The following is a 19,855-nucleotide window of genomic DNA, read 5'->3' on the forward strand; positions in this document are numbered from 1 at the left end:
ACAGGATTAAGTTTGCCACAGCTACTTCAGCAAAATATGACAGCATTTCACAGCACTAAAAAAGCTATCTGTCATTGACCATACTGAATCCTTTCCTGCAGTAATTTTAATGACATCATGGCCAGCAAGAGTTTTTGGATTATTTCGGTGTGGTAATACATTTTTAGCATTTTGCTTAAAGAAATGCCCATGATACCATTTAAGTAGTAACATGCCAACAAATATTTTCCATACAGCAAATGTGCAAAGTAAAAAATGATGCAATAGAACTGTTTTTAAAGCTTGGTATCATCCATTAATATTAAGGAATACCAGAATTTATATGTAGTGCTTCCTTACAGTTACACCCTTTTAGGCTTTCAAATAAATCATGAATTGCATAATTTCATGAATTTGCAAACCAGGCATCATTTAGGTAACACCTTGCATATATGATTCTGTAAAGCACATCAAGCAATTAAACATGCTTTCTTTTAGAAAATTTTGAGATAAAACTGGCAGTTCAATATTATAGCAAAATTAGTGCTAAAGATAAACATAATCATCTCCATGATCCCAAATCAGAATGTCATTCTATTTTCCCCCACCACATACCATCTGACTTATTGAGGTATAGATGGGTGAACAGGTGCTAGTGCACAAATTCAGGATTATTAAAAATAAAACACAAAATAAAACTACGACGTATAAGAAAAAAAGGGAACAAACCTAATTTTTTTGAAGTTTCCACCAATATGCCAAAGAAGCAACCCACTTCTCTGCTTAAATTTTGATTTTAATAAAAAACAACTTACCAATAATTATTATTATTAGCATTATTATTAGCATTATTATTAGCAGTATGCGCAGCAGTATACGCAGTAATTCAACAGTATACGCAGCTACAACAAAAGCTAAAAAAACCCCAACCCTGCTATATAACTGGTTATCTCCCACTTGTGTATATGGTTTGCTTGGAACGTGTCTTCAGAGGATAAGAGCAATGACCAAGTTTGCATCTGAAAATCTTCCAGGTTTCCTGTCACTACAACTGGAAAGCAAGACAATGTGGCAGCATGAGTCTATACAAACCAGTGGACTGATCCTTGCTATACGATTTAAGAAATATTGCCCTAAATAAGATAAAATTTAAAAAGCAAGAATTAGGTAAACAATGGAGAGACTGCTAAACCACTGCTACCCTTCATAAAATACAAATGGAAAAATACCTACCTCCAAACACTGGAGATAATCACTACTATACCAAGTATTGTAACCAAAAGACAAATGTGGAAGTTAGAACTATGTTGCCTTTAAGGTGCCTCATTTGTGCTTGGCTGTTTATAGTCAAGAGTAGGATGTTTTGTTCTTGGTGACAAATTTGACACATATGACTAGCAATGGTTGACTGCTAAACAATAACAATCATCACCAAACAATAAAGGTTATACTTTTTGAACAAAAAAATGAACCAAGTATTTCAATATCACAATACCTAGTCCACATTTTTCATGCCATATGACATTTAAAGTAGCTCTCAACTTCACACTTAATTCGAACCTTATGTGCCTACAGTCTAATTTATCCATAAACCAGACTCTTCCCTTGAGGCTTTAAATGTATCTTTCTTCAACTGGTAATTCTGAACACATATACTAACTGCCACCCAAAACTTACCACAGGGCACAAATAAAGCTTTTACAAACTTAAGGAAGGACAGAAAGGAAATATGCTTATAATTTCCACATTACACTTTATACTTTGGGTAATAAACAGCATCAGCCTCACGAGCCCCATTTGAAGAATACTCTTCTCTACATTCCCACACAGTGGGGGAATAAGATAGCACCTTCCCACCACATTCCTGTGTCTAGAAACACCAACTCGTGTGCATGCTTGCAAATTCCAAGTGAAAACTCTTTTTGAACAGATCCCCCCCCCCCAAAAAAAAACTGGGAATTTGGTCTGTGATATGGACATACATACATATTATGGCCTTTCAGATACATCATAGTGGGCACCCACTATATGGGGTAGAGAGCTACACTTTTGCTTCTCCTTTTCCTTTATGGAAAAGATAAGGGGCAGTATCATTTGAACTGGGCCACTATATTTCTTTACCAGGTTACCACTTGTTAGATTACCATACCCCAGTGATTCTCAGACTTTCGCAGCCTGGGAAAATGGGTATATTCTTCCCTGTCACTGCTTCAACACTGCTTCCTCTGGCTTTCCCATGCTTATTCCCCTTCCCTTTTGACACACACACACACACACACACACACACAAGTGGAGGGAGGCAGCACTAGGTCTAGGTGCTTCCTTGGTAGGGTTTTACTGCACTAACAGGTGCCCAAGCTCCAGAGCAGCTTCTTTTGAACTGAAATGGGGTCTGTGGGTGAAAAGAACAAATTGCCCTCTGCAAGCACCAGTCACACAGTCTGGGAAAATGGGTACATTCTTTCCCATCAGTTCTTCAGTGCTGCTTCCTCTGGCTTTCCTGTGCCCACCCCTCTTCCCTTTCCACATGCAGTCCTAAATACAGTTACTAGGAAGTACACACCATTGAACAGAGTAGGATGCCTGTAATTTGGAATGAAAGTGCATGGGGAAGCACTGTAAATGGCGCTCATATGTTTCTGTCTTCAGGAGGGGTGCCAACAATAGATTTATTGAAAAATACAGGGTCTCTAGCAACCTTGCAACAACACCTGTGCAATTAAAATAACTTCACCTTTATATATTTTTTATTTCTAGATCTCTTTTTTTCATCTAGTAAAGCTAGGTAGGTCCCAAATGATTGTTCTTTCAAAAAGTGGGTCTCAGTGCCAAAAGATTTTGGAAGTACTGCCATACTCTAATAAAAAAATTCAAGCAAAAATGACCACCTTATAATTCCATTTGCTGGTCATCCACACCAGATATATAATAAAAGGCATTTAGCACTTTTTTTTTTACAATCAAGTTCAGGATCACCTATTTATAATTACTATTTTTTGCCCAAACTCAATGTTAACTGGGGTATACATGGAAATAGCCCACAGCCATAGGCATGGCAGCAACTATGATTACAGAAATGGTTCCCAGCTGCTACCGTATTAAGCCAGGTTCACAGTTTCACAGTGAGCTTTCTTCACAATTCCATACAAAGGAGAGATTAAAGGAAGAAAAAAGCAGTTGGTTTGAAAGTGTTAACTACCCCTATTAAGAATGAGCAGGTGAGACGGCACACCACCCAACCAACAAACCCTACCAAATTTGCACTAAGCAATGACGTTACAATTAGGCATGAGTGAGGTTTAATGGGAAAATGAGAAGGATCAGGATAGCATATTTAAACCTTAATATGGCTCTTCTCTCAATCCATTACTAGTTGAGCAAGCTGCTATTTTTCCCACAAAGTTCTGAGAGAGCTGTGCTAGTTTCAATCTACGTAGATTTGACAGATTTTTGCCAAATGTTTACTGCTGATGTCATAGTTTAGGCAAACTACTGTCAAACAGGCTCTCCAGAGCATTCTTTATAAGAATGAAGTCTACATGCTTAAAAAGAAGTCAACCCACCTGCTTCATACCAATCCCTTATAACTGGAGGACCTAAAAGGCTATCTGCTATGTCGTTTTCCAAGTTGAAACTGCATCCAGAAAAATCACTCCCTTTAATTATTCTGTTCAGATGGTTCAGGCATCATGTTAAAAAAGAAAAGGAAGTCATATTGTTACCAGACTTCAGACACTGGGGGCCCAATCCTATCCAATATTCCAGTGCCTATAGTGGATACCCTATAGTGCATACCCTATAGTGCTGCTGTGCCTATAGGGTATGCACTGCTTCCTGGGTTGGGGATGTAGTCACAGAGGCCTCCTTAAGGTTTGAGAACATTTATTCCCTTACCCTGGGACTGCACTGCAGTTGCACCATGGCTAGAAAGTTGGAAAGGACTGGGCTGTGAGTCTCCAAATCCTATTCTAAAAATATAAAAATCATTCATAGTACTAAAAGATGGAAAATATAAAAATAATTTCACTTTAGCCAAGCTTGTGAACACAGTTATTTTTTAAAGTAAAGGAGAAATCAGCAGAACTTAATTCCAGAAAAATGAGTGCAGGACTGATACAGAAATGGCCTGTCCCACTCAACCTTTGCAGTCTACAATTTTGAGGTCTGTGCATATGAACTTTCCACAACATTTTATTAGTTATTTTTAAAAGTTTATATATTCCTATCTCATAGGACCCAATGTGATTTACAACAAAAAACACCACAATAAGTCAATAATAAAACCATTATGAACAGTCAAAATGAATTTCAAAACAGCAAAAAAATATCAAGAGGAGATAACACAAGGAGAGCCACATCGGTTTTATAAGGAAGCAGGTGACATGTAGACTAGAAACAAGTGCAGGAATCCTGTGCACTTGTGACCCACTTTGAATTATGTTTGCAGTTTTTCAACATGTGAATGTCAAGCAAAAAGAACAGTGTAGTTCTTTCACATTTCCAATTTTACAGTGCCAATAGAGCCAAAAAATCTTAATCTAAAGCCCTTCAGAGTAAAAGAGAATATATTTATAAAAATAATTATATCCTACTTTTGTGTCTAAAAGGTCTCCCTTAGGAGTAATTTCCTTAGCAGATAAAAGGCACTACAATATTACAACAATTCAAAATACAAATACAAAATGTATCAACCTCAAGCCACAAATAAAATCAGTCAAGAAGTTCAATTCATCATCCTAACATGCCCCTGCCAATAGTTTACAAAAAAGACAGGTCTTAATAGCATGTTGGGAGGCAATAAACAATCAAGACAGATGGGCCTCTCTTTATTTGAACATAGTATGTTCCTAATCCCACATGACCATCCAACATATCAGAGATGGTGTCAAGATATAGAGAAAAGCCTCATAAGTTAACTTAAATGGTCAAGTAGAAATTCATGGGTGGAGTTTAAAGATCCCAGTCCCAGACCATTTAGAGCCTTGCAGTAAAAATCTACATTTTGAATAGAGACCAGTAACAAACTGATAGTATAATAATGGAGTTACACACATTACTGCAGACAAGGAACTGGAAGCTCTGTTGCAAACCAAATAAAGTTGAAGATCTGGCTGGATCTGACTTTTATGATCCACAATCTGCTCTTCTGTCCATCAATCAGTATGCCGGAACAGGTTGTTTTATGAGGAGAAGCATAACACCATCACATAATTCAAGGCTGCTCCACAAGTTGGTATTCTGTAAAGTAAACTTGCTACTTTTGTAATAGCAGTGTACTGTAATACAGTGTACTGTCTTTTCTGACAGGTGAGCACCACAAGCATTGCTAGTTCCAAAAGGCTAGTTTACCCAAGAAATGTCTACCTAAAGCCTACCTTACCTCCCTTTCTGCTGTTAAAGTGTCCCTCTCTGGGACATTCAGAAAATACAGGCTTCATCATCCCTCAGTCTCCCTGGAACAAAAGACCAAATGCCAGCCAAAGTTTGTCTTGACTCTGTCTTTGTCTGTCTCTCTCTCTCCCCCCTCCCCAAATATGCTTGCATGTTGGTTCTTGGAGGATGAGGAAAAACTGATCAGAATGTGTATAGAGTTGTCATCGGACACCATCTTAAAAGTGGGGAGGTATTGAATAATTGACAACTATCAAAATATCAGCAGTGGGTATATTCATATTTCAGAACATGAAATATGTTCTGAAATATGTCCTTACCCTAGAAGGAAGGGTAAATGAAGTTGATGGTACATACTATACTACAACGGGAAATAAGACAATATGCACAGAAAGAAAAGTGGAGGAATTTTTGGGGAAAATTAAAATATTAGGAACATGACCGTTTTGACAGATACCTTTTCAAAATTATAGCTAATCCTTCACAGTTGATGTAGACATTATGCAAGAAAACTAATTGATTAGCAGAACCAGAAACCAGTTTCTGAGACTGAAGAAAAAAAAACAGCTGAGTAACAGAAGAGAGACAGTAGAACACAGAAAATAATGGAAAAAATCATACTAACATACATACTAAAGCAGAAGCAAACATTTTTAAACAGATGAAAATGTATATCTAAGAAAATAAAATACTGGCAATTCAAAGATGATAGATAAGTAAGAGTCTCTTTAAAATAAGAGAATCACAATTAACAAAATAAATTGTAGGAAAATAAAAAAGAATTTAATACATGGGGTGGCATCCAGTTTCCTCTACACTGGAACATGGAATCTTACTATAAGAAGAGAATGTCTTCATTATGAAGAAATGAAAACAGTGACTGTCACCTATAAATCTGATGACTTAAACATAAATCCAGCAAGGAAAAAAAATCCCTGTTAATAGTAGTGTCTACCTTGACAATATGGAGCAGCTAGCAATTTAGGAAGTTAACAAAATAAATTTAGTGAAAGTAACTGCATAAATAAAAGCATAGAAAGGAATTTAGAAAAATAAAACAAATGTTTGACAAGCACAACTTGTTTTAAATGATTTACAAAAGAACTGAGCATGAAAGTTTGCATTCAGTGAGTAAGCAATAGAAACAGAAGCTGAAAAGTGATTATTTAAAATCAAAGTTTGCTGCTTAGATTTAAATAGCAGAAGCTAAGTACCTACACATTTCTGAACATACCATGAACATTTTTGGGTGGGTTTCTACTTGTTAGTGGAACCATTGGGAACCTACCTCATTTTAAAAGATAGCAAAATCTCTATGATTGCACTGGGTTCTACTTGACTACACTAATACATGGTTAACAAGTTACAACCCCTTTAATATATGGGTGCAGAAACATTACCATCACTCACTCTCACACACACCATTAGCTCTCCATGCTACTAAATGCACATACACAAACGTGCATGTGCACACACCCTCAACTGCATTATTTTATTAGCTTCTATGAATCCTAATTAATTGACCACTGCATGGCCACAACCACACAGAATACAACTTTTAAAAGAGAGAATAATTGCAGCTTACATATTTACAAAAGACATTCACCTCACAGTAGTAACTCTGACTTTTAAAAGTAAAGTGTCTCAGCATCTTTGTTCTGAAAAATTACTGCCTCTCAATTTTCTCTAAATCTTATTCCTTAACCCTGCTATCATCTGAGGGGCAGAGAGAGAAACAACAAAACTTAAAACTCTATAAGAAGAAACAAAGAAAAAAATGAAGAAAGACTATCAGGTATATGCATTTACAAATGTAAGCGTTTTTGCATTTACTCAAAAATGCCTAATGTAATTAGAATTTGAAATTTTTTAAGCTGCTTAAGGTTATTTGAAGTATGAAAAAGCTGAATGATCAAGTAATTCACTTTCTTTTGACATTATAATTATAACAGGAATCTCTATTTCACTGGCAGGAATCACTATGATTAGAGAAACTCACAGAAGATAAGCTCTACAACAGCTCAGAAGTGCCTCCTTGTGGTAAAAAAATTTTTTTACCACGTTTAGACACCCTATTTTTTTAGAAACAATATTACCAGTAGATTTGTTTTTAAAGCAATATGAAATGCTCAGTGCTCTAGATCTCTAGAGGCTGCCACTAAAGGAAAGCTAATTCAGATGTGCATATAAACTGTCCAGCATCTCACAGATTATGGGATAAACAGTAACAATTCAATCAGGAACAATTCAAACAGCACACACACACACCATAAGATCTTCACACAATAAAGGGATTTAAGCTCTGTATTTTACAGCAGCTTATGGAGACCATAATGCTTAAAATGTTCTTCTGTCTATAAAAACCACACACAAGCAAGGATAGTTTGTAAAGCAAAACTTACTTCAGGTTAGCCCAAAATACTGCACATGCTTCTCTTCTTTAAGTAGTGAACATCACTTTTCATCCATATCATAATCTATTTTTGAAACATGCCTCAGTTTCAAAAAATCATTTGCTGTATGCATGGACAACTGTTGTTCGAGAGATAGGGCCAAAACCTCATTGAAGACACAGGATTGTGTGCCTCTTTGGATCTGCACATCTCTAAGCAAATAACTTATTTACAATTAATAGCACCCCAATTTATTTTCATTCAACTACATGATCATATACCACTTTACTTAACCTCATAGTTAAGAACATAAGAACAGCCCCATTGACGTTTCCTTTTATTTCCCTCCAACCACTGCAGCCCCACATCCCATGTCACTGCTGAGTTCCCTTACTCTAAATAGCAGCTTTTCAGAGAGTTTGGGGGCTTCAGTAGGAGGGGGTAGGAAAGGTAATTTGTTAACTGAATACTACCCTATAAATAAACCACCACAGATACTTGTCTATAAGTTGATCCTACGGATAAGTCGAGGGCAGGTTTTGAGCCAAAAATCATGGAATTTTCTATGAACCTTGGATAATTGAGGGGGGTTAAACTTAGGGGGGTGTCTGAGTATAGTTTTGTCTGATTTTACCCCAGGCCAGATCCTGAAAAATAACCTACTGTTACGTGAAAATTCCCTTTTGCCTTTTTAGTTGTGATTTTATATCTGGTTATGTTATTATGGACTAAAATATCATGCAGGCCAAAAACCTCTCACACAGGCCAATTTTCCAAAAAAACTCTGGTCAAGCCACAAGCTCATGGTTACAACATCCATCTCTCCAGGAACAAGTCATCATCTCCAGGAACAAGTAAATCATCGTCTAAGTGTCTCCTATTGTTTTAAGAACTGTATGCAAAAGTGTCTCCTAATCCAATCACTGTTTATGCAAACACTGTTTATGCAAACACATTTAAACTTCTCACACAGACCAAATTCAGGTAAAGTCACAAGCTCATGGTGACATTCTCCTCCCTAGGGTCAAGGAGTCTGGCATAGCTAATCATTGTTTAAGTGTATCTATTCTTTGTATTGTTTAACTCAATCACTAAGTACCCTATGCAGATTTGAAAGGCCTTCCTGGTTTACTGCATGTTGTAAGTCCCCCCCCCCCCAGGAAGCCAGCCTTTGCTGATAACTGACTTTCTAGCAGAGAAATCAGCTGCATATAGTTGCAATCCTTTTTACTCAGAAGTACACCCACTTCTTTCCATGGGTGCTATTATTAAGTAATGGTGCACTGTAGCCTGGGACTTTGTTTCAAATGGAAAAGAGGGTGACATCTTGGTTTTTCAAAAAACAGACCTCTGCCAAATGCAAAGCCTTTGCAAAAGGGAACCAGGCTGCAGCAACATTTGCAAAATTCTCTGGAGAATAAAAGGTTAACTTTGGTTGGAATTTCCCAAGAAAGTTACTATAGAAACTAATAGGTTTCTGCCTAAGCCTGAGGTGCCTGCCTGAGATGAGAAATGGAGAAATGAAATTTTTTTAGTTGAAAGGCTCTGCCCTCTGATTGACCCTGAAATAAGGCAAAGTGATAATTAGAGCTTGATTACTTGACAAAAATTTTAGGCCATACTATAGGCTTACAGTATTTACAAAGCCATTAAAGTAAAATGGTATTTTTAGTTAATTCTTATTGTATACTTTTACTGATGTTTAATATTCTTTTAATTCTGTAAGCTTCTATGACTGTTTCTCAAACTGCGGGTCAGAACGAGCCAATTTCAGGTGGGTCCCCATTCATTTCAATGTCTTATTTTTAATATATTAGACTTGATACTACGCTAGTAAGTGACTGCATTTGAGGAAATGTCACAGACTTGTACATTTAACAGGCTACTATGAAGATGCTTTGAACAATGATAATTAATGGGACTTACTCCTGGGTAACTGAGGGTAGGATTGCAATATAGGACAGTTAAAAATTTTCCTGCTTAATGATGTCACTTCCGGTCATGACATCACTTTTGGTGGGTCCTGACAGATTCTCATTCTAAAAAGTGGGTCCCGGTGCTAAAAGAGTATGAACCACTATTCTATGATTTCTTTCATGAAAAGTAATGCAGAAATATTTTAAATAAAATAAAAATAGAAACAAATATTTAAACACACAGAGAGGGAACCTAGGCTCTCATAAGTCTGCATTTGACATAAACCTTTTCTCATCCAATGCTATTCCCTATGCCAGTGGTTCCTAAACTCCTCCCGGGCAGTTAGGAACCACCTGCTTGCAGGGGCAGGACTATGGCAGTAATGCAATCCCAAGGACATGGGGTGAGGGTTTCCTCCTTACCTGGCAGCAGTGCTGGCCTCTTGGGGAGGGGGTGTAGGGAGCCCCGTGAACATCTCCACAGGGCTCCCCAAGCCTCCGACTAACTAAAATGAATGGTCAGAAACCACAGCTGGTTTCATGATCAGAAACCAAACCAACTGGGCTTTCCAAGCTCCTTCTTTACAATGAAGAGAAATATGGCCACAATTCTAGCCAAGGTTACCTGGCAGTAAGTCCCACTGAAGTCAATTATCAGGCCTAACCCATGAGATAACCCAGTAGGGGCATCAAAAAGAATTCCAGTATGTCTATCAGCATTATGTCACATTAAGTCACATTATGTTGGAAATTTGACACAAATCCCTTTGTCGATAGCTACGAGTACAATATGCTTTGACTCATTTCTCATTTGAACCTAAATACACATTTGTGCATAGTATGGTCTTTGATAATAACAACTTGCTCCAGAATAAAATTATGTGAGATACATATAATTAAAGGCTTAAATTTTATTTTACACTGCACAGAACTCCAAAGAAACTATAGTTTAGGTCCTAAGGCAGTGGTACTCAAACTTTTCTGGCCAGTGGCTCCCTTGACCCCCGTGGCTGTTGGCCATGACTCCCCATCATGTTCCTGAGGGCTGGAAGTGACATCATTAAACAGGAAGTGGCCAGAAATATTAACTATATTAAATACATTATATTTAATATAATAATAATATAATAATATAATATAATATTAAATATTAAATATATATTAACTATATTAATATTATATTAATCATATCATTAACTAAATGCAGATCTTAAAAATATATTATTAATACACAGCAATATACATGCTTTATCGTAAATGATCAGCTGCTGATCACTGTTGGAGACGGGATGCTAGAGCAGGTAGATTTTGTCTAGTCCAGGAGGACTCATTTTTTTAAACTTTGTAAGCATACCAATAGAATTGTTTTATCGAATGAACTTTGTGAACAACCAGTCTGACCAACATTACACACACACACACCCCTGTGGACCCCAATCCAACTAGTCATTTCTCCCATTCTGCTTGGATAGGATTGAACCCTTTATTAATTCAATGAAATTAAATTTTTCCAGCAGCTGCTGGGGAAAACAAAAATAGACCATGAAAATATATCAGAACTGATAAGGGTTTGGTTAGGAAGCTGATTTGTCTCCTATACTAGGAGATGCACAGCTCAAGCCTATGCATGTCTACTCAGAAGTAAGTCCCATTAGAGTCAATGGGGCTAACTCCCAGGAAAGTGTGGATAGGACTGGGCTGGCAATCACTTCATTAATGGTTGATAAGTATTCCCTTCAAACAGCAAGATTCATCACTTTAAAAATACAGCCTTTCCTCTTCAGTCAAACAACAAGAATAATACATCACTTTAAAAACAGTACCCTTTTTCTGCTCGTGGCCAAATAAAGTGTGTGCTTGTCTCTCCCCTCCCCCTTTGCCAACTGCATGGAAGCAGCTTTAAGAGTCCTGATGACTGGTCAAATAGGAAGCGTTTTATTTGGGGAAGGGGAGGAAAGCGGGAAGGTTTGGAGATTGAAAGGGGGGAGTGGAAGAGGGAGAGGGTTGAAAAGAGAGATTTCACTTTGATGAGAAGTGATCCCAGGCTGGGAACTAGGAACCAACCAGACAAGGATCATTGAGGGTTAAGGACTGCAAGCTGAGCATGCCTGGTACTTGCCAGATGGGGGTTGAAGAGCTTTGGAGACAACATGCATCAAACACAGAAGGCAGCAGAGGGCAGGGCGTTTCTTCTGCTTTCAACTCCTGTTTCTTCTGCTTTAAAAAAAAAAGCACAGATGACAGGCAAAAGATGGGCTCCTATTCTGACCAGGGGTGTGACTGTATCACTGTGAGAGGACATCCTGCGCCTCCCCTTTGAGTTCCTGGCACCTCCCTAAAGAGCCGCATCTCACAGTTTGAATAACACTGTCCTAAGGTACTCTTAAAAGGTGCAAAAAGAGAAGGAAAAGGTGCAAAAGAGAGCAACTAAGATGATTATTGGGCTGGGGCACCTTCCTAATGAGGAAAGGCTAGGCATTTGGGCCTCTTCAGCCTAGAAAAGAGAAGCCTGAGGGGGGACATGATTGAGACATACAAAGTTATGCATGGAAAGGATAAAGTGGATAGAGAGATACTCTTTGCACTCTCACATAACACCAGAACCAAGGGACATTCACTAAAATTGAGTGTTGGGAGGGTTAGGACAGACAAAAGAAAATATTTCTTTACTCAGCGTGTGGTTGGTCTGTGAAACTCCTTGCCACATGATGTGGTGACATCATCTGGCCTGGATGCCTTTAAAAGGGGATTGGACAAGTTTCTGGAGGAAAACTCCATTACGGGTTACAAGCCATGATGTGTATGAGTAACCTCCTGATTTTAGAAATAGGCTATGTATCAGAATGCCAGATGCAAGGAAGGGCACCAGGATGCAGGTCTCATTGTTATCTGGTGTGCTCCCTGGGGCATTTGGTGGGCTGCTGTGACATACAGGAAGCTGGACTAGATGGGCCTATGGCCTGATCCAGTGGGGCTGTTCTTATGTACTCGTGCCTGAATAGAAAACATAATTTTGCTTATTTCCCCCCCCCAACACATACAGGTGCAGCTCCCCCCATTACAGTTGGTTGCAAAGGATCCCCCAGTCCTCAGGAGCAGACTTTCAGAGGTGAAAGGGGATGAAAAGCGAGAGGGAAACTTGATTCTATGAGCACAGCTCTGCTCTCAAAATTAGGATCTAAACCTATCTTTCAGGCTAAAGTTTTAATTTCTGCTTGTTTGCAAGAGAAGTTAAAGCAATTTGAAAGGCTCCTTCAAAATCACTGCAGACTCAGAGATAAGTCAAGGGCAGGTTTTTGAGCCAAGTCATGGAATTTTCTATTACCCTTGGATAAGTTGGGGGTGAAACTTAGTGGGGTGTCTGACTATAGTTTTGTTTGATTTTACCTGAAGCCAGATCCTGAAAAATAAACTACTAGTAATTGTTACCTAAGAACTATACAGTCTCTAATTTATTAAAAATTTAGCAATTTATTAAAAATACAGTAAAAAGATCATAAGATACATTTTTATTCTTTAACTTTTTTAATTCTGATCTTTACAACCTCTTTGTAAACACTATCAGAGTAAATGCACTGTAAACATCAGTAGAACAGTGGTTCCCAACCTGAGGTACATGTACTCCCAGGGGCACTCAACAGGACCTTTAGGGATGCTTGAAAAAGAATTGAATAATGGAAGTAAAAGGCAAGCAGTGCTCCAGAATGCCTTGCAGGGCCAGCAAGGGTAGTAAGTATGCGATGAATACATGAAGTATGGGTTTTCACATGGAGGAGATAGAGGCTTTTAATTACAAACATTTAGCTAATATGAGGGATACAATTTATGGAAATGGGCTGCCAAGAGGTATGCCAGTGACAAAGTTTGGGAACCAATGCAGGAGAACCATTAATCAAATCCTTTCTTTAAGGTGTCCGATGTGTGAAGACAGAGGCTCAGCATGTAACATACAATTTATAACACATAACTGGGAATGTGCAATTCAATTCCCACCAGAGAGACAAGCAACAAGGAATTACTGTAAGTGCAGCTGCACATAGTTGCTACCCTATCAACTCAGAAGCAGACCCATTGCTTTCCATGGATGTTATTCTTAAGTAATGGTGCACTGAACTGTAGCCTGGTGTTTAAAAAAAACAGACCTCTGCAAAATGCAAGCATTTGCAAATGGCTGCAGCAGGTTTTATAAACTTAAAGAAGGCTGGCTACAATTCACTGGAAGTTTCAGGAGCAGTGAAAAGGTTAACTTTGGCTGGACCTTTCCAGGGGTTGCCTTTTAGATTAATGGCCCTCTAATTATCTCTGCATAGCTTCTCCCCTTGAAAAGCACTGCTGCTTGAAAAACAACTTCTCTAGAGTTGAAAAGCTCTGCCCTAGGACATAAGGCAAGGTGATTATCTAAGCTTGGTTTATTGGCAGAAATTTCTTGTCCTGTAGGTGAGTATCTAAGATAGGTATGCATGCATGCTATATAAAAATTATGCATGTATGCTATATAAAAATTCAGAGATCCACATAGCAAACAGACTGTACTTTCACAGACCAGACTATCAGATCTTCCACTGCATAGTTGTTTGTTTACAGTAGTGGTTTTCAAACTTTAGAGGCTGAAGTCTGATTTATAAATGCCAAGGGGTGCAGCTATAATAGTGATTTGGAAGCAGTGCTCTCCCCCCCCCCCAGTAGCAGCTTGTTTCACCCTTGATGTACATAGCCTAACCTGCTCTGCCAGTTTCATGAACCACCAAAAACTGGATTACAGCCCACTGGTGTGTACCTGACCCACAGTTTGAGAACTGCTGGTTTACACATCCATTTCCAATTCTTAATCTGCGCTGCAAGTTCAGCACTATATTCTTCTTATGTGTTCTTTCTCTTGACCATTATGTTACGCTATGTTTATAAATTTGTATTGTTACTTCTATGCTGGTCTGAGACCTTTAAATAAACTACTACTACTACTTATTTAACTTCTTTCTTGTTTCACAGTCGTTTTCCCATTTCTTTATGAGACATCCTTACAGTAAAGTACTACAATGTGTGTGTTTTAATATAAATGAAAAATTACAGTAAATATTTAATTTAGTTCTGCTGTCAAAAATTGTTATTAAACACAAATCTTAAAATAGAATGTTAAGTGAAGTACTGTAAAAGCATAAACCATTGCCCAACTTTCATCACTTCAATGCTACCATGCTTTGAATGTATGGGGGAATGATGACAACTGAGTGGGAGGGGGTGCAGCAATGGACACTCACTTTGCAACAGGCCCCCTATACACACTCCTAACTGAAATGCCAACTAGCCATACATTTTGGTGAATATACAAATCAATGCATCAAGAGCAACACTATGCCAGACTAATTAAGGCCAGTTACGAACATATTCTCCAATACATCATTGTCCAATAACCACACTTTTTTTTTAATGGCCACACTGGTGTAAGAATTATGGCATTTTGTAAAGCCACTCTCAAATTAAACACAGGCTTACCTTATCAGCAGATAGCAGGTAAATAGGAGTTAATGGAGGAACTTTACTCAATCCACATCTCAAGCCAAGTAGTGTCAGGATTTCAATAAAAACTTCATATCTTTTGGCATTACTTATTTTGAGTGATCTGAAGTCATTCTGCCTTTGACTAGACAAATTTTTGACATTCGCTTCCAAATGTGTCTATAAAAATATAGCAGATGGAAAGAACTCTTAAAATTCATTAAGATATTTTATAAATCTGAGGTTAATATAATCTTAATTATATTGTTATCTAATTCTTTAATCAATTACTGTGTTACATTCAAAGAGTTAAGTATTCCTACCACTAGAGGTTAATGTTCAATCACCAAGTTCTTTAATAATGAGTCCACAGTAACACAACAGAGATGGCAGCAACAATAATCCAGTAACCAGGAATACTTACTACCTGAAATCACTGTCAATCTTGTATGAAAATACTCTAAACAAATAGTTTTCAAATTAGTGGGTTGCAACCCACCAGCCTAGGAAGCCGTCCCTGCTCCCTTAAGGGGCAGGGCAGGAATGACCGCAATGTGATTGCCACTATCACACCACAACACAGATGGGGACAGAATGTTGTTGTTTTTAAACATACCACAGACCAGGGGTGCGAGGAGCTTCGTGGACCCCTCTGCAGGGCTCCCTTTGGAAAAAGTAAAAACAGTGATCGTGATTCACTTCTAGTTTTGCAATTACAAACCAAAAGTAGGTCACAATCACTATTTTTACCTTTTTGGAGACACTGATAGCCCTGAAAAGAGATTTGCAGAACTCCCCCACCCCTGGAGGCCATGTAAGCTGCAGTAAGTTTAAGCCATTTCTGCCCAACATTGCATATATACAACAGGGATCAAATGTGTACACCTGTGGACTGGGCAGAAGTGGGTAAGAAACACTCTGTGCCCAACCAGCAGTGCAATCATGGCAATCACATAGCTGCCATTGCCCCGCCCCCACAAAGCTGCCCTAGACAGCATCTCATACAGATTGAAAGTCTGTTTCAAAAAAAATTCTAAATCCCAGGTAAGCATATATAGGATTGCAACAGTAATCTGAATACTGGAATTGCATTACATTGCCTTTTACACCAAGAAAAAGGACTGGAGTATGGACTTTTATTACAGTAAATTCCACCAACTTGCAGAACTATATGTGTAATAATGGGGCTTTTCCTGCCCGCCTTCCCACTATAGCCTTTTCCATTCCATTAAAAGTTACTACTGAAGGCAAGGAGCATGAGAACTATGTGAGATGGAACACAGGGAGTTGCAACCACAGAATAAATATCAGCATGCACACAAACAGTATGCAAGCAAAAACATCTTCTGTTCATACAAGGGATACTTTGGATTCAAGCCATGGACAACAACGCCTTAGCTATCTTCTAGAACAAAAATTTAAGACACAGGTAGTGCAAGTTGCCATCCAAATTTGCATTCTAAAGGGCTCTTTAGGAGTCCTCCAGTACCGAGCACGTATACTTACACAATGAAAGGGAAGAAAGACCGAGCCCACTGGTCACATCCCTAACATCAGCACCCACTCCAACTCTGCCCCAAGCCTCTGCACATTAAGCATAATATCAGAGAGGCAGCTGCCCGTGTACAGCTTGGTACATATAAACTCCCTTTTCTGATGTTGCACCAAACATGCAGAGGGTTGGGGTAGATTTGGTGGACGTATAGGTTTCAGGGTTGCTGCCAGGAGGGCGCAGTCCTCTCTCCTTTCCGTGTGTTTGCTGTACGTTAGCAATAATCATAATAAATTTGCCTACAAATCTTGTCATTTTCTTGCAATTATTTCCTTAAAATACACAGGAAAAACAGACATTTCACACACCATACCTGACAAAGAATGGCTTCACCTCCAGTATTTCCATATGGCAGGTGGACAATCACCATATCTTTGTCTGCGTTGTCCAAGTAACCAAGTGGCTTCACAGGACTGAGTTCTTCTGTAATCTCATTCTCAAACATTTTTCCACTAGCTAGAACATTTAGTTTCATCTCATTGTTCTTAGTTTTAGAAAACACAAAGGTCTGTACTGTATCCGCCAGTTCATTTTTACTTTTTATACGTATACCACCAAAAATAAAAGAGGAAGAAAGTCCTAAAATCTTTCCACCTTTTGACATAAAAACCTGAAATTTTTTGGAAACAGCATCTGAAATGGGCTCTGGTGTAGCAATAACCAACAGCAATGAATTATCAATCCAGGGAACACTTAGAACTTGATCCTCCAACAGTTGGTAAATAGCATAAGCATTAATATCAACACATTCAATGACAACTGATTTTATTTCTTCAAATTTGACTTTGTCACCATCTGAACCAACATAAATTAAGATATTGGGAGGCATTCCAGTAAGGTTTATTCTTTTCAGGTCTCTTGCCAGATATGCATCATTATCATCTTCCAAACTGCCACTATAATCATCAGGAAGATCTGGAATGTTTTCTGCAGAGGCAAACTTAACCGATTCAATTGTACTACTCTCAAGTTGCAAGCATTCGTGGCAGCTAGAGAGATGCAGGTGATGATGGTCACCAGTACCTATTTCATTTTCAGGCAGATGCTCAACTTGTTTATGATGTTCATTGGTTTTCTGCAGTATGCACTCCATTGTCTGCTCTTCTTGCTCACCACTTCCTGCACAAACAGCAGCTTCTGGTTTAGCAGCAGTCTCAACAGTAGAATCTTGAGTCAGTTCAAGAGGCTGTATCTTCTTCACATAATCCTCCTTTTTAGTACTCACTGTCAGTTGTTCTAACGCCTCTAATGCTGACTTCTGCAGGTCCACAGCTGACCCATTTTAAAATTGCAAAATACATAAAACAAGAGACAGAAATAGCAATGCTGAATAATTCTGACTTTAGCATAAGCTTGACATGATATTCTAACCCTAAATAATTGTGCTAACATATCTGCAGTTTACTACCTGTCTGTTTGCAATGCAACGTCTTACAACACAACAGCAGGCTGTACAAATATTGCCGTGAATCAGCATCCCTCCTAAATAGGTATGTGCTGACCATACAAGTTTTGGGATGAGACTGTTAGTGATTAAAATACATCAACTACACTATCAAATAATACTTGTGTTCTTTAAATCCAGTTGTTGTGTTGTATTTTGTGAACATTTTTTAAACCATCTTGGGCATTTGATTTGCCAAGGGACAAGCAAGGTATAAATTCTTTAAATAAATCAATCATAAATAAGACATTATACCGAACACACTCACAATAAATAAATCAAATAAACTATTATACTGAACACATTCACAAAAGTGTCTAAGAGGTCAGACTGAGGGCAACGACTCTCTTATTGCTACTATAAAAACTACCAGATTTGCATTTTTCAAGTTCAAAATCTTTACTCCAAGACATAACTGCAGGCATACTGATTTCTAGAGACAATGGAGAATAAGTGTTAAGCACTTATAACAATGGCACAGTTTCTTCAAGATACTTACACACAATTTTGTGAGGCACCATTCCATTATCCATTTGGAGTCTATCTTCCATAAATGCTATCCCAAGGCTACTGAAGTTATCTATGCTGGCTTCTGCAAATAATATGTAAGGTTCTCCAGGTTTAAAGGCCAAAGGTGAACAATAATCTGACCACTTCACAACCTGGGGAAAAATACACAGTATATTTTCCATTTTTTTTAAAGTATCAGAACATTGAAGACACTGCAAAATCAAATTCACAGTCCTATCATGAAGAATTTACAATCCCAGTTTATAAATTCCAGGTGATTAAGAAATGCATTCTCCAGAGCTAGGAATCTCCATACAAAGATCAGAAGAAATCCACAACAATAAGACAAAAGTTAACAGATTCTACCAATGAAAGGCTAAACAGAAAGGCTAACAAATTCAATTTAAATCTGAGAAATGAAGGCACTAACAGCCCAGTCCTATGCTGCCCTGGCCACAGCTGCATCCTGCAGGGCCAGAGCAGTAGCCTAAGGACTCTTTGCTGTCAGGAACATTGGTTCCCTTACCCCGTGTAGAACTCTGGTGGTCCCGATGGCTCTACTCTGATCTGCATCCGCTACTTAGCTGGCACAGAACCCAGGAGACCTGTGTCGGGCTCCGCAGCTCGGGAGAGGGATAGGATTCAGCAGCAGCCTCACCCCCTCCTGTGCCCAATCCACCCTTTGGCCTTCCCTGTGCCCAGTTTCACTCCTCCTTCTGCCCTGAAAAGCCTTCCCACTGCCCAGCGGGGCACTCACTGACTGGCACTCCTCTTCAGTATCCTGTGGGTGCAAAGGCCTAGCATCCTGTGGGTGCTGGCCTCTCCACTGGTGCTGTGTGCTCCCCACCAGCGGCTAAGTGCCTTACGGCACTCACATGACAGTTATTACTGGTGCTGCCCCAGCATAGGATTGGGTTCTAAGAATCTGTCTGCAATAAAGTGTCTGTGATTTGACATGGTACACTGGAAAACTGTCCTATGTAAACGCCACTCAAAGAATTCAGAACTGTACAAGGCAAGTACAAACCTTTTGGATAGCTCCCACAAAACACATATTTCAACAGCAAATCAGGAAATATGTCCTGCATAGTTGGATACAAGATAGATTTATTGGTTGTTTTTTACAACAAAGTTGTTGCTTTAAAACTATATTACTGTCATAGATTTCAAGGGT

At 38.6% G+C, this 19,855-nt stretch overlaps 1 protein-coding gene across 1 annotated transcript in view; it reads right to left on the reverse strand.

Moving 5' to 3' along the window:
• HLCS (holocarboxylase synthetase) overlaps positions 1 to 19,855 on the reverse strand; it is a 130,488-nt gene that overhangs the window by 104,540 nt on the left and 6,093 nt on the right. Inside the window, exons 3-5 of the mRNA XM_066620855.1 lie at positions 18,671 to 18,833; positions 17,041 to 17,999; positions 15,173 to 15,355 (exon numbers count right to left, since the gene is read on the reverse strand). Coding sequence (XP_066476952.1) covers positions 15,173 to 15,355; positions 17,041 to 17,999; positions 18,671 to 18,833 — 1,305 coding nt within the window. The remainder of the gene's footprint in view (positions 1 to 15,172; positions 15,356 to 17,040; positions 18,000 to 18,670; positions 18,834 to 19,855) is intronic.

Source organism: Tiliqua scincoides, chromosome 3 (assembly GCF_035046505.1).
Source record: "Tiliqua scincoides isolate rTilSci1 chromosome 3, rTilSci1.hap2, whole genome shotgun sequence".
NCBI lineage: Eukaryota > Metazoa > Chordata > Lepidosauria > Squamata > Scincidae > Tiliqua > Tiliqua scincoides.